The 14,409-nt window shown below is 39.5% G+C and overlaps 1 protein-coding gene across 1 annotated transcript; it reads right to left on the bottom strand.

The window, feature by feature from the left end:
- Positions 1–7,685: 7,685 nt before the first annotated feature.
- On the bottom strand, positions 7,686–8,291 carry LOC138894469 (secreted RxLR effector protein 161-like). The gene has a single exon (XM_070179165.1). It carries the CDS (start codon positions 8,289–8,291, stop codon positions 7,686–7,688), a length of 606 nt encoding a protein of 201 aa, XP_070035266.1.
- Between the last annotated feature and the right edge of the window lie 6,118 nt (positions 8,292–14,409).

The raw sequence follows: 14,409 nt of genomic DNA, 5'->3' as shown, positions 1-14,409 counted from the left end.
TAAATTTCATTTGTAACCGCCTGCTGCCATGCCAACATAAAACTGATGTCCCTCGTTACCGCGCACTCGTATTATATGCTTTATTAGAGGGGATACCACTCAACTTCGGAGCCATCATGCATGATCAAATGCAGCGAACCAGGATGAATTACAAGTGGAGGCTGTTCTTTGCTAATACCCTAACGGCTTTTTTAACAGAGATGGGAGTACTATGGGACAAGGAGAATGACGACATTGAGGCTAAAGCTCCAGGACCATATGATGTCACTCATGTTCTAGAGCCGAACAAGGGAAGGTCTTCTAAGCTCACCATTCAACAATTATTTGAGCATATGCAAGCAGATATGCAAGAGAACAGGGCTGAGCTGATAGCGACTCGTGTCGAGTTGAGTGCCACCAGGGATGAGTTGAGACAGACTCGTGCGGATCTAAGCCGAGTTCAGACCGAGCAGGCCACGATGATGAAGGAGATATCATTACTCCTCAGAGCTCTGGTTCAATGTGCAGGTACAGACATCTCCCAGCTGATTGCATCATCCACTGCCGGACCATCCACTCCTGTTCCTCCCATAGTCACTGAGGCTCCACTCAACAGGCCTACTGAGGTCGCTGTAACACCTGATATAGAATCCGCACCAGTTGTTGATGATAGGAATGCTATGGATGCAGATGCTCCTCCACAGACTGCGGATGAGCCCTCCACCTTGACTTGAGGGAGTTCTTCTCACCCTACTTTACCTTGTTTGTGTGCGTTGGGGACAACGCACAGTCCTAAGTGTGGGGTGGGGGTGATTCATGTTTTGATGTATGGATGAATGTACTAAAATATTCACTGGATTAATGGCATAAAATAGCAGTAAATTCATCTATATGGAGTAACTATCAGTTTATCATTATCAAAAAAAAAAAATAAAAAAAAATATATATATATATATATATATATATATATATATATATATATAGTATCTTTGTAGATAGTAATAATCCCCTGTGGTTTTTCTTTGTGCCTCGGTTCTTTTCCATGGGATGTAGTTTGAACCGGGTAATTTTGTTTTCTTTTTAGAGTAGAGTAGGAATGTAGGGAATAAAAGGAGGAAGAATGATGAACCTAGGTGACCTTGACTTGGTTGATAATGGCATATTTAGGCTTTTACATATGTAATATCTTCCCTTCTCACTCTGAAATTATTGATGATGCCTTGTTAAAATGGATAGCATGTTTTGTGGCGCCTATTTCTCATTTTCTTGACTTGTGTTCACTTTGCGCTTAATGCTTAATATCTCGTTGCTCCGTGAATACTTGCATTGTTTGAGAGTCGGAATGTGACCGTCCTTAATGAGTCATGTGCCATGTGTGGTAAGGTTTTTGTGTAGTCCATGTAGTGTACTTGTGTCTAGAACTTGCCCGGTATGTGAGTTGAAGCGAAATTTTAGGTGATGCTCGGTTTGAAAAATGATTTTAGGCTTTCTTTGATCTTTTTGAGCTTATTGCTTATCACAAATAAAATCTATCCCTAGTTAACCCTTTTGAGCCTGTAGACCTTTTATTTGGTACCCACATTACAAGCCTATACCCTTTTTATTCTTAATTGACATTGTTTTGATCCTTTTACCTCTTAAAGCACTTTAATTGTTAGATGAGCGCTAAAAGAAGTAAGAAGGGACTAAGTGTGGGGTGACTTTTGAGTGGAACCAATGAAAGAAAGAAGGGTGCACTTATTTTGTAAAATAATACACCACTAGCGGAAAGTGAAAAAAAAAAAAAGAGAAAAATCTGGAAAAAAAAGAAAGAAAAATATAAATGAATAAATTGTTGTCTTGTTCTTGCTAGTGGGTATGAATTAAAGTAGTGCTTAAAGAAAGAGGAAATATTGTTTGAAGTGATATTATTGGTGAAATTGAAAGGGTGTTGAAGAATTCGCGCTTAAGTTATTTGATGATGTGTTAAAGTGCTTAGGAGGGTGATTCACTATTCCTTAAATATATCCTACCCGTACCTTAGCCCACATTACAACCATGAAAAAGTCCTAATTGATTTTAGATCGAGCGAGCTTACATTAGTAGAGATTTACATTAAGGGCAAGCCTATGGTACCAACTACATGCATGTGACTTCTTTTGTGAGAGTGAGCGATTTTCTTTGTGAGCATGAGATTCGAATGTGTGGATTGATTTTACTCTCTCTGCTTTTGTTGTGAGGGCACATGGTTTCACGAGGGATAGGTAACGTTATTAGACTTCTCTATGATGTTGGTTGTTCAAGCCATGAGTGCATTATGACATTGAGTCGGTTTTTGAGGTTAGGATTGTTGTGAGCATGTTGTCTTTGTTCGAATATGTTTAAAGAAGGGCATAAGAAAAGGGAAGTGTGTTGATGCATAGTCTAGAGCCAAATTGTAGCAAATAACCATGGTCATAGATGTAGTGTGCTTTGAATGATAAGAGCTTAATTTTATTTTGTTTACTATAGTGATGGTTTGTTCGAGGATGAACAAAGGTTTAAGTGTGGTGTAGTGATGTTTGGCATATTTCGATATGTGTTGATGTTACTTTGCCCATGTTTTAACCACTTCTTGATGTTATTTAATCTTTAAAACGCCCAACATGGTGTAATTATTGGTTTGATGACTAATTAAGTTATGTGTGACGATTTAAGGTGTTCGGAGTGCAAAATATGAAGAAAAGGTGGTTTAGCCAGAGGAAGAAGGGTTGGATGCATCGCATCCAACCTAGGAAAACATCATCCTGCATGCAACCTTAGCAGTGAAGTTGGGCCATAGCGTTCGCCATCACGTGCGAAACTGGGAAGTAGAAGAGAAGGCTGGATGCGTCGTGTCCACCCTCGCATGCAAAGCTGAGAAATAGAGGACAAGGTGGATGCGTCGCATCCACCTTCGCAGGCAAAAATTGAAATGGAGGACAAGGTGGATGCGTCGCATCCACCTTAGCATCAATCCCTGAAGCCGAATTGGACTAGGAATAGGAGAGCTTTGGCCCACGACTTTTGTACGCAATATATAAGCTAAAAACGCCTCTTTTAGGTTATCTAACATATTGGGAAGAGGAGAAAAAAGCCACGACAAAGCTGTGGAGGCCGGAATTCATCAAGTTCCATCTTTCTCCCACCAAACTTAGTAATTTTTATGTTTCTTTGTATGATTTGTTGTTTGGCTACCATGTCTATATGGAGCTAAACTTCACGTTCTAGGGTTGTGGTTCTTTCATGACTATTGTTATTCGGATATTGATTTTGACTTCTTGATTTATCATATTAGTTTATTTATTCAATCTTGCACTTAATTATTTAATTGCTTGATCACCAATTGAATATTATCTACGAATCTAGAATTGAACTCGAAAGTGGGAATTCTATATTGCATATAGGATTGAGTAGGGCAAGTTCTTGAACTCGGGCATCGGGGGACGGATTCGTAGTTAGGATAGACATATACCTAATTGCCTTGCTTGGTTGATTTACAGGAATCATAAATCCGTTCTTGTTGATTCTAACTCCATAGACATATAGGCGTTAGGTTAGCTTGAATAGGCGAGTAAAAACTCGACAGATTCTTATGAGCATTAACCCTGTCAACCAATAAGCTAGATAAATTAGTCGGTCAATTCAATTGAAGAATACAATAGGATTGTTAGATAGACCATAACCCTAGATCGTTTTCATTACATTGATATCATTAAAATCTGCTCTTTCTCTGTTCAAAGTTTATTATTTATATTTTTCTTATTTAATTAGTTTAGAATAAAATATTTTTAGATTTAATTCTTGTTTAGATAATTGGGATAGTCTAATTTAGTTAATAGTTAATCATAAGTCCTCGTGGGTTCGACATCCGACTTTTAGTCACTTTATTACTTGACGACCGCGTATACTTGCGTGAGTGTGTTTGGTCGCAACAAGTTTTTGGCGCCGTTGCCGGGGACTTAGAAATTAGCTACGTGACTAAGTTAAGCTTTTATTAGATATTTGTTTTCAAGTTTTAATTTTCAACAAATTCCTGCTTTTTGATGATGACAAACTTTGTACACAGTAGAGCCAGGTAATCACAACAAATACTATTGACAGACATGTATGTTCACAACCCATAACCTCCTAACCTTATCTTCCCCATTTTGGCATCATCGAAAAAACAAAAAGATGTTAGACAAATAAAGCACAAATAGCGTAAGATTCAAGGCCAAATAGGCTACAACACATGATTAAGAAATATCAAGGCAAACAAACTAGGCTGAAGATCTAATATTGTACAAAGCAGTAAAGCAGAACAAGAGGAGATATTAAGTAGTGCCAAAAGAAGTCCAGGGCCTCGTCTTAATCATTAGAATGAAATAATAAGCATACTGTAAACTAATCAGACTAAGACAAAAGAGAAAAAAATGATAAAGCATCACTGGAATAGCAAAGGAAACTAAGGACACTAGGAAGGAACATGGTCATGGGTGAGAGGTAAAGGGGGTCAATGCTTTCACAAGGGTGGCAATCTGTTGGGCATGAGATTCCCTATATCTTCTGAGTTCTTCTCTAAGTTGCATGGTTTCCTTTCTCAGCTCATCATTGTCTTCACGGAGCTTGGCATTCTCTTAAACAGCCAACTCCAACCTCTTACTGAGCTCTGCAGCCCTACTGCTCCCAAGTAGAATAGTAGATCCTGTGGGTCCTCTAGCCTTAATCTACTCATAGCCACATTGCTTGAGGATAACATCATCCAAAACATCATTTTGGTTTCCATACTTAAGCTCAGGTAAGTCAACGCTGAGCTTGTCAAACAACTACGTCAACATGAAACCATAAGGCATAACATACTTAGGCTTGGAAGTGTCTGTAGCTTTTGCCATATGCTGAGTCATCAGGCTAGGGAGATTGATAGGTCTACCAGTGTCAAGGAGTTCCATTATAGCCATGTCCAGCAGAGTAGCTTCATGCCTTCTCTTAGACCTCTGAAGAATGCAGGAATTGACAAAATGAAACAACAACTTGTGGAAGAGAGTCATATCAGTCTTGTACACTTTATAGGGAGCATCCAGTTCAAACATTTGAGAAAACTTTCTAATGACCACAATGCTAGTGTCAACACTATTGTCTATGGCTGACCAGTTTTTCTTCAAGTAATTGTCAAATCCCAAAGAAGAGATATTCAGAAGCATCCCCATCTTTGCAGCATCAAACTCCATTTCAAATCCCCCTACATTACTCTTGAATACCTTCCCATCAAATTTGAAATTTGCATAGAACTTCACCACAACAGGAACATATATAAGAGGGAAATCTTTGACAAACATGTGCTTCCACCCATGTAGCTCAAGGTTTTCCACCAGTTGAGCCATCCCCGTCTCACCAGTGTTTGCAAGAATCATCCCATTTAGCATTTTTCTGTTCCTGAACTCTGTGAGTCGATCAACTGCAACTAGCACATTCTTTCTTGTCTTTCCCCTACTGGACCTTGAAGAAGAGGTAGCATTTTTTGTAACTTTGGCAACCTTTCTCTTTGTTGTAGAGGACTTAGCTGGCAAAGCAGATTCAGACTCATCTTCTCCATCCAACTCAATCGCAGGTTCCACAATTGAGACCTTCTTCCTTGGTTTATTGGCACTTCTAGACTCTTTAATGACTTGTTCATCAACAACCTTTCTTTTACTCCCTGTAAGAGGAGTCCTGGCAGGAAGGGCCACTCATTTCCTTGTTGGGTATACTGATGTTGTTGCTTTCACATGAGTCTTTCTGGGTTTCTTCCCTACCTCAGACAATGGCAAGTCATCTTCATCACTACTAACTTCTTCATCTCCAGTGAAAGGAGTTAACAGAGATACAAGTTCTTGAGCCCTTGTCTTTTCACCAGTTTCTTCTGAAGGGGCTATCGCAGTGTTCCCAAGGTCATAGAGCCTCCATATTCCTCACTCAAATTCTCATTCTCTTCCTCACTCTCTTCATCCACTCCTTCACTCTCACTTACTTTTTCTTGATCCTCACCCTCACTCTCAGAGTTGTCCTCTTCTTCACTATGATTTTCTTCTTATGCAGAATCATTTACTTGTTCACCTACCTTATCACCCATATTACTCTCCTTCTCATCTCCAAATGCTCCCTCAGTCTCACTCATTTCTTCTTCATTAGCTATGTTTTGAGTATTATGCTCCTCATGACTGTCCACAACTTCTTATTCTTTTTTCAGCCCCATCATCATCCTCATCCCTAGTCCAACTAAATGAATGACCATCAGATGCCTCCCTTTGCATAGGTTCATTAATTCCTTCCCCCTCAACCACATGCCCCACAGTAGTAGTATCTACCTCCTTCCGCAGATCACCTACACCCTTTTCTACAGTGAATTCCTCCACTTGTGGTTTCTCACTCGTGGGTGGGAGAGTATCTAAGGGTGCGACATCTATAGAGGATACCAAAGCATCTAATTTTGAAGGAGGATGTTGTAACTGATTAGCAATGACTGGCACTGATTTCCCTAGAACCACAGATTCCTTGACCATTGTGTCTACCTAAGTAGCAACATCGGGCACTTTCTTGATAGATTTTCTTGGAGTAGCCTTGACCTTTGTTAACTTAGATATTTCTCGTAGTAGGCTAAGGTGCATGGGTGGTTGGTTTTTGAAGTAGGGGTACAATGGAGGTGGGGATGGTGAGAGCAGCATGAACAGAGGATGATGATGTAGGTACAATGAAGGATATCGAAGGAGAAGGAGCAAGTGTGGGTGTGCGTTCACTTAATGGCTTGGCACTTTTCTTTGATTTGTGCTTCATGATTTTGGATTTTGCTTCAGCCTTGGATGATTATTTGGCTTTAGAGAGGGTTTGACTGGATTTAGGCATGGTGATCGGATAGGAGACTCGATGAAGAGAAGGGGAGAATTGGTTCTTGATATTTGCTCTTGATTCTTACTTAGGGTTTGAGAGAAACAATGAGGTCTGAGAAGCTAATCATAAGGGACTTTTAAAGACGTTACTCCTGATTTAAACTAGAAGAGAGAAAGTGACCGAATATGAGTTCTAACGGGACTCTTAAAATAGTTACTTTGACTGTTAGGATTTTAGGAGTAATTTGACTCTAATTACACTAGGATTTCCCCTTACTCTTTGACTAGAAGACGACTGGAAGTGATGCCAACTGAATTAGAAGTATGAGCATAGCAATAATTTTAGGATATTAAGTCCCAGTGAATTAAGACATTATGGCACGTACCTGAGTCGAAGAACCAACTCCTTAGGAGCTCCTTACTTGTTTCTGCAATAAAGCTTCAGCACTTCATATAAGTATCATACAACACAATTATCAGCTAGATTTTCCAAGCAAGTGTGTGTGCTTAATACAAGCACCAAGCTGAATCAAACACATTGTACTTAATTATCTACATCGAATTATACATTTTCTAGCCAATCATTAGGGTGAATTGATTAGACCTAGTTTTAGTCTGTTCCTTTCAAAGTGATCTCTACTTAGAGCTTTAGTAAAAATATCAACAAAAACTGATTGAGATATTTCCCTTTTCAACATTGTCTCTGGGAAAGTGATTTCTAATATCAATGTGTTTGGTTCTTTTGTACTGACATGAATTTTTAGCATTGTTTATGGCATTGGTGTTGTCATAGAAAATGGGAACACAATCAACAAATATACCATAGTCCCTTAGCTGTTGTCTTATCCATAGAAACTGAGCACATCAGGATACTGCTGCCAAATATTCAGCCTCAGCTGTTGATAAGGCCACTGAGTTTTCTTTCTTAGTTCCCCAAGACACCAGACAAGAACCTATAAAATGAGCTATTCCTGAAGTGCTTTTCCTATCAACAATAAAACCTTCATAGTCAGCCTCAACATAACCAACTAGATCAAAGCTATATCTTATGGGATACCATAGGCAGAGGTCAGGGGTCCCCTTGAGATATCTTAGTATCCTTTTGACAGCCTTCAGGTGAGATTCCTTAGGATTTTCCTGAAATCTTGTACATAATCCCACACTAAATACAATATCAGGCCTTCTTGCTGTGAGGTACAACAGTGACCCAATCATTCCTCTATATAGTTTCTGTTCAACACTTTTCCCTTCTTCATTAATGTCCAGTTTTGTTGTAGTTGCAATGAGAGTGTCAATGGACTTAGAGGATTCCTTGTTGAACTTCTTTAGTAGTTCCTTGATATATTTCTGCTGATGTATCATGGTTCCAGTAGGCGTTTGCTTGATTTGCAGCCCCAGAAAGAAGTTCATTTCACCCGTCATGCTCGTTTCAAACTCATTTTCCATCATCTCAGCAAATTCCTTGAACATTGCTTCATTGATAGCCCCAAAGATAATGTCATCAACATACACTTACACAATCAAAATATTTTTCCCACTGCTCCTTAGAAATAAAGTATTGTCCACCTTTCCTCTTACAAAGTTGCTGGCTAAGAGGAACTTTGAGAGTCTTTCATACCAAGCTCTCTGAGCATGTTTCAGCCCATAAAAAGCTTTATCCAACTTGAACACATAGTCAGTAAATACTTCACTTTCAAATCCAGGAGGGTGTTTGACAAACACTTCCTCCTTCAGATAACCGTTCAAGAAGGCACTCTTTACATCCATCTGATATAAGGTGAACTCCATATGGGCAGAACAGGCTATCAACATTCTTATGGTTCCATTCTAGCTACATGTGCAAACGTCTTATCATAGTTAATGCCATCTTCTTGATTGTATCCCTGAACCACCAATCTGGCCTTGTTCCTTGTGATATTTCCTTGTTCGTCCAATTTGTTTTTCTGAACACCCATCTAGTACCTATGATAGTTTTGTTCTTGGGTCTCTGTAAGTGCCAGACCTTTCTTCTCTCAAACTGGTTTAGGTCCTCTTGCATATCCATAATCCAGTCTGGACCCTTTAGAGCTTCTTTGATGATCTTAGGTTCAACCTGTGAGAGAAATGTTGTGAGTGCACATAGATTTCTTAGAGAAGACATGGTTTGCACTCCTGCATTTGGATCAGAGATGATATTCTCAAGAGGATGTGAAATTTGATGCTTCCATGGTCTGATCTATATACCTAGAGAAGATTCACCCAAGGAGTGACCCAAAGGAACAAGTTCAGTGGGTGTGGCTTCATCGGTCTGGTTAGCAGTCAGAGTAGTTCATTCTTCTTCTTGTTCCTCATGATCACTGTCAATTTCCTTGTGGTCTTCGTATCCATCTTCATACTGAGGTTCAGATTCCTTTGTAATTGTATCACAAGTGAGTCTTATGTCATAATCTTCATCATGCAGACTTTTCTCAACCAACTTGTTAGATTCATCAAAGATAACATGAATAGTTTCTTTTATACACATAGTTCTTTTATTAAAAACTTTATAGGTCTTACTCTGTGGAGAGTAACCCAAGAAAATTCACTCATTACTTCTGTCATCAAACATACATAGAGCTTCTTTTCTATTATATGCACAAAACATTTGCACCCAAAGGCTCTAAGGTGAGTGTTGTTGGTTTTTCTTCTTCGAAGTAACTCATAGAGAGTTTTCTCAAGAATGGGTCTGATCATGCATCTATTTAGCATGTAAAAGGCAGTATTGACTGCCTCGGCCCAGAAACTCTCAGGCAGTCCACTAGAAATCAACATGGTCCTCCACATGTCTTCTAGGGATCTATTATTTCTTTCTACAACCCCATTTTGTTGTGGAGTTCTAGGTGTAGAGAAATTATGATCAATACCATGTGAGCTACAAAACTCAAGGAATTTTGAATTTTCAAACTCAGTTCCATGGTCAGTTCTTATACTTAATACATTGCACCCTAGTTTTTGTTGAATCATTCCGACAAATACACATAAAACATCAAAGGTTTTATCTTTAGATCCCAAAAATAGAGTCCAGGTATACCTGGAGAAGTCATCAACAATCACAAACACATACCTCTTACCTCCTCTACACCTTACTCTCATTGGTCCACATAGGTCCATGTGAAGGAGTTCCAAAGGCTTAGAGGTACTGACAACCTTTTTAGATTTAAATGATGACCTTACATGTTTTCCTCTAACACAAGCATCACACACCTTGTTAGAGGAGAACTCAACTTTTGATAGACCAAGGACCAAGTCCTTTGCTACCAACTTGTTGAGTTGAGAGAGACTGGCATGTCATAGTCTTATCTGCCATAACAATTGATCATCTTCCAATACACTCAAGAATGTGTGCTCACTTTGGGGAAGTATAACGACCCGACCGGTCGTTTTGAGAGTTGTAGCCCCATTCCCCTATTTACTGCTCAATTTATGCTTTACAGTTGTTATGTGACTTGCCTGGGTGATTTGTTTGGGTCCGGTGAGATTTTAGGTATGAGTTGGAACACTTAGTTCCAAAGTTTAAAGTTTAAGTTGAAATAGTGACTGGATGTCGACTTATATATAAACGACCCCGGAATAGAGTTTTGATGATTCCAATAGCTCTGTATGGTGATTTTGGACTTAGGAGTGTGTCCGAAAAATTATTTGGAAGTCCATAGTGGAATTTGGCTTGAAATGGCAAAAGTTGAATATTTGGGAAGTTTGACCGGGGAGTTGACTTTTTGATCTCGGGGTCGAAATCCAGTTCTGAAAATTTTTGTAGCTCAATTATGTAATTTATGACTTGTGTGCAAAATTTGAGGTCAATCGGACATGATTTGATAGGTTTCGGCATCAAATGTAGAAGTTGGAAATTCTTAAGTTCCTTAAGCTTGAATTGGGGTATGATTCGTGATTTTAGCGTTGTTTTATGTGATTTGAGGTTTCGACTAAGTTTGTATGATATTTTAGGACTTGTTGGTGTATATGGTTGGGGTTTCGAGGGCCTCGGGTGAGTTTAAGATGGTTAACGGATCAAAATTTGGATTTAAACCGTTGCTGAAAGTTTTCTGCTGGAAAATGGGGGCAGAAAACGGGGGCAGGAAATCGAGGGCAGGAAATTGAGGGCAGCGCCTGGACAGAAACTTTAAGTTATAAAAAGGGGACTTCGTCCCATTTTTCATTTTTGACAAATTGGAGCTTGGGGAGAGGCGATTTTGAGAGATTTTCAAGGGAAAAAACATCGGGGTAAGTGATTCTAACTCGGATTTGGTCAATATACACGAATATATCATTGTTTTCATCATTTAGTTAGTGTTTTGCGATGGAAACTTGGGAAAGATTGTAGAAATTTCATAAAACAAAATTTTGAGATTTCGATGTTGGTTCGGAGTCGGATTTGAGTAAAACTAGTATGGTTGGACTCGTAATTGAATGGTTTGTTGGATTTTGTGAGTTTCGTCGGATTCCAAGATGTGGTCCCCACGGGCGATTTTGGATTAAATTTCGGATTTTGTTAGAAAAATTATATTTTCTTATGAAAATATTCCTATAACTTATATTGATTGAATCGAATTAATTATGATTAGGTTCGAGCCGATCGGAGTCAGAAAATCGAGAAAAAGGCATACTACTTGACTGATTGAGCGTGGTTTGAGGTAAGTAACTTGTCTAACCTTGTTTGGGGGAAATTCCCCTTAGGATTTGTATTGCTGTGAAAATGTTGATGTGTTAAAAGTCGTGTACACGAGGTGACGATTGTGTACACTGGCTAAATGTGGAAGATTATGTCTTTAAATTGTGTAGAGCACTATTGCATATTAATTAAATTATTTTATTCTGTTATATTCATCATCATTAATATATTTTTGTATTTTAAATTTGCCTAACCTGTTCCTTCTAAGTGTTTTACCTGTTTAGTTGAAACTCTGTTTCTTTTGTTCCGTGCATTATTTGAAGGTTGGATTTCTTAAATTAAATATTATTAACAATGAAGTATTTTACATTTAAAAATTTGATTTTAAGTCAAGATTTTAATAATGAAATATTATTTTTGCTGAATATTTTGTGAAGAGTTTTGTATTCATTGTGATTGAGCTATGAGCTCCATATTGTGGAAATAATAATATTATTTTGTTGAATATTTTGAGAGACTTTGTATTCATTGTGATTGAGCCGTGAGCTCCGTATTGAGGAAATAATGGATATTCTTTTGCTGAATATTTTGTGAGACTTTGTACTCATTGTGATTGAGCCGTGAGCTCCTTATTGTGGAAAATATTCTCGTTGTTTATTTATATTGGCAAGTTAAAATATTTGGGCACTAGAGGTACAAATTATAATATATTGTGATATTGATACGCATGCGGTGGTATAAGGTCTGGGTGTTGAAACGCATGCAGTGAGATAAGGGTGACTTGATACGCGTGGCTAGTAGTGGAACTACTAGAAACCATACGGTGTGATAAGGGTGGCTAAAATGCGAGATGCTATTTCGGGAAAAATATTTTCTTTAAAATTAAATGTGAAGGCTCCCGCAGTGATATAAAAAAATGAGATATTGTGAATTTATTTATAATTTGGGACTACGAGGCGGTACCTCGGGAGTGCCCTTGTTGATATTTCTTTATGGCTGCATTGCTTTTGGTGTTTTCCTTAAAGCTGTAAATTTCTCTTTCCCCTCCGCGAGGTGTTAATTACCTTTATTCTGTGTAGTTAAATTGTAACATACTGCTTACTTGATTTATCCCCATTGTCATTATTGTTATTATATTGTTAAAATTTTCTCCCTGTCTTTTATTATTCCAGTAGGGCCTGACTTGACCTCGTCACTACTCTACCGAGGTTAGACTTAGAACTTACTGGGTACCGCTGTGGTGTACTTATACTATGCTTCTGCACATCTTTTTGTGCAGATCCAGGTACATCTTATCAGACTAGGCATCAATGAATTAGCCGTACGAGGAGACTTTGAGGTATATCTGCCAGCGTTCGCAGACTCTGGAGTCCCCTTCTATCTTATTATGTTGTCTTCCTTATTTCCTTTAGACTCTGATGTGTAGAGACATTGAGAATAAATTCTTAGAAGCTTGTGACTTATTCCTATCGGGTTTTGGGAGTTGAAATTATTAAATTTGCAGTTCTTATTTATTCAACTATTGAGGATTAAATTTTAATTTATATTCAGTTATTCCGCATTGATAGGTTTACCTAGTCTTAGAGACTAGGTGCCATCACAACATCCTACGGAGGGAACTTGGTGTCGTGACAAGTTGGTATCAGAGCTCTAGGTTCATAAGTGTTATGAGTCATAAGTAGGTTTAGTAGAGTCTCGCGGATCGGTACAGGGATGTTTGTAATTATCTTCGGGAGGCTATGGAACTGTTAGGAAAATGTTCACTTCATTGATTCCTTATCGTGTGCATTGTTGACTTCAAAATTATAAACTATTGTCTTTCTATTCTCTCACATATGGTGAGGACATGCACAACTAGATCCGATGATCAGACAACCACGCCCCCTGTTAGAGCCGCAAGAGGCCGGGGCCGGGGAAAACCACGTGGTGCATCCAGGGCTCCTGCACGAGCTGCTGCAGAGGAATCACCAGTAGCTCCAGTTAGAGAGGAGGCACCTGAGATGCCTGTTACTACCCCTGCACTTCAGGAGACTCTTTCCCAGTGTTTGAGCATGTTTGGCACTCTAGCTCAGGCAGGGTTGATTCCACTTGCTCCTGCCATATCTCAGGCCGGGGGAGGAGCATAGACTCCCGCCGCCCGTACCCCAGAGCCACGGGCCCAGGTTGACCATGCTCCAGAGGTTATACCAGTGCAGCCAGTTATCCCAGTTAGGCCCGAGGCTAGGGCAGCAGTTTCGGAGGGGGAACAACTCAGGCTCGAGAGGTACAAAAAGTACCACCCTCCCACTTTCAGCGGTTTGGCTTCAGAGGATGCTCAGAGTTTTCTTGAGGAATGTTACCGTATCCTCTGTACTATGTGTATTGTGGATTCTAGTGGGGTTTCTTTCACGGCATTCCTGTTTAGAGGAGCGACCTACCAGTGGTGGCATGCATACGAGTTGGAAAGTCCGGCTGAGGCAGCTTCAGTCACTTGGACTTAGTTTTCAGATATGTTCTTGAGGGAGTATGTTCCTCAGAGTCTCAGAGATATATGGCGCTCGGAGTTTGAGTAATTGCGCTAGGGTTCTATGACTGTGTCAGAGTATGCGGTCAGATTCAGTAATTTGGCTAGGCATGCACCAGCCTTGGTTGCTACTGTTCGAGAGCAGGTTCATCGATTTATTAAGGGGCTCCATCCTAGAATAAGATTCAGTATAGCCCTAGAACTGGAGATGGACATCATATAGTAACAAGTGGTGTCTATTGGTAGGATATGGGAGGGTATGCAGATCCGGGAGAGAGAAGAGAGGGAAGCTAAGAGACCTCGAGATTCTGGCACATATAACAGTTCTCGTGCCCCAGCTACAGCCCGTCATGGTAGAGGCTATGTGAGTCATCCTATTCATTCAGCACTTCCAGCATCCCGTGGTATTCCGGCTACTCCTAGATCTTAGATTCCATATTATGCACCGCCATTGTATA

The sequence above is a fragment of the Nicotiana tomentosiformis genome, chromosome 6, assembly GCF_000390325.3.
Source record: "Nicotiana tomentosiformis chromosome 6, ASM39032v3, whole genome shotgun sequence".
NCBI classification, from domain to species: Eukaryota; Viridiplantae; Streptophyta; class Magnoliopsida; order Solanales; family Solanaceae; genus Nicotiana; species Nicotiana tomentosiformis.
Note: the sequence above shows the minus strand (reverse complement) of the source record. Positions and strands in the feature narration are given on the sequence as shown.

Excerpts from the sequence above, each read along its gene's own strand:
- LOC138894469 (XM_070179165.1), bottom strand. The coding sequence starts at position 8,291 with ATGTTCAAGGAATTTGCTGAGATGATGGAAAATGAGTTTGAAACGAGC.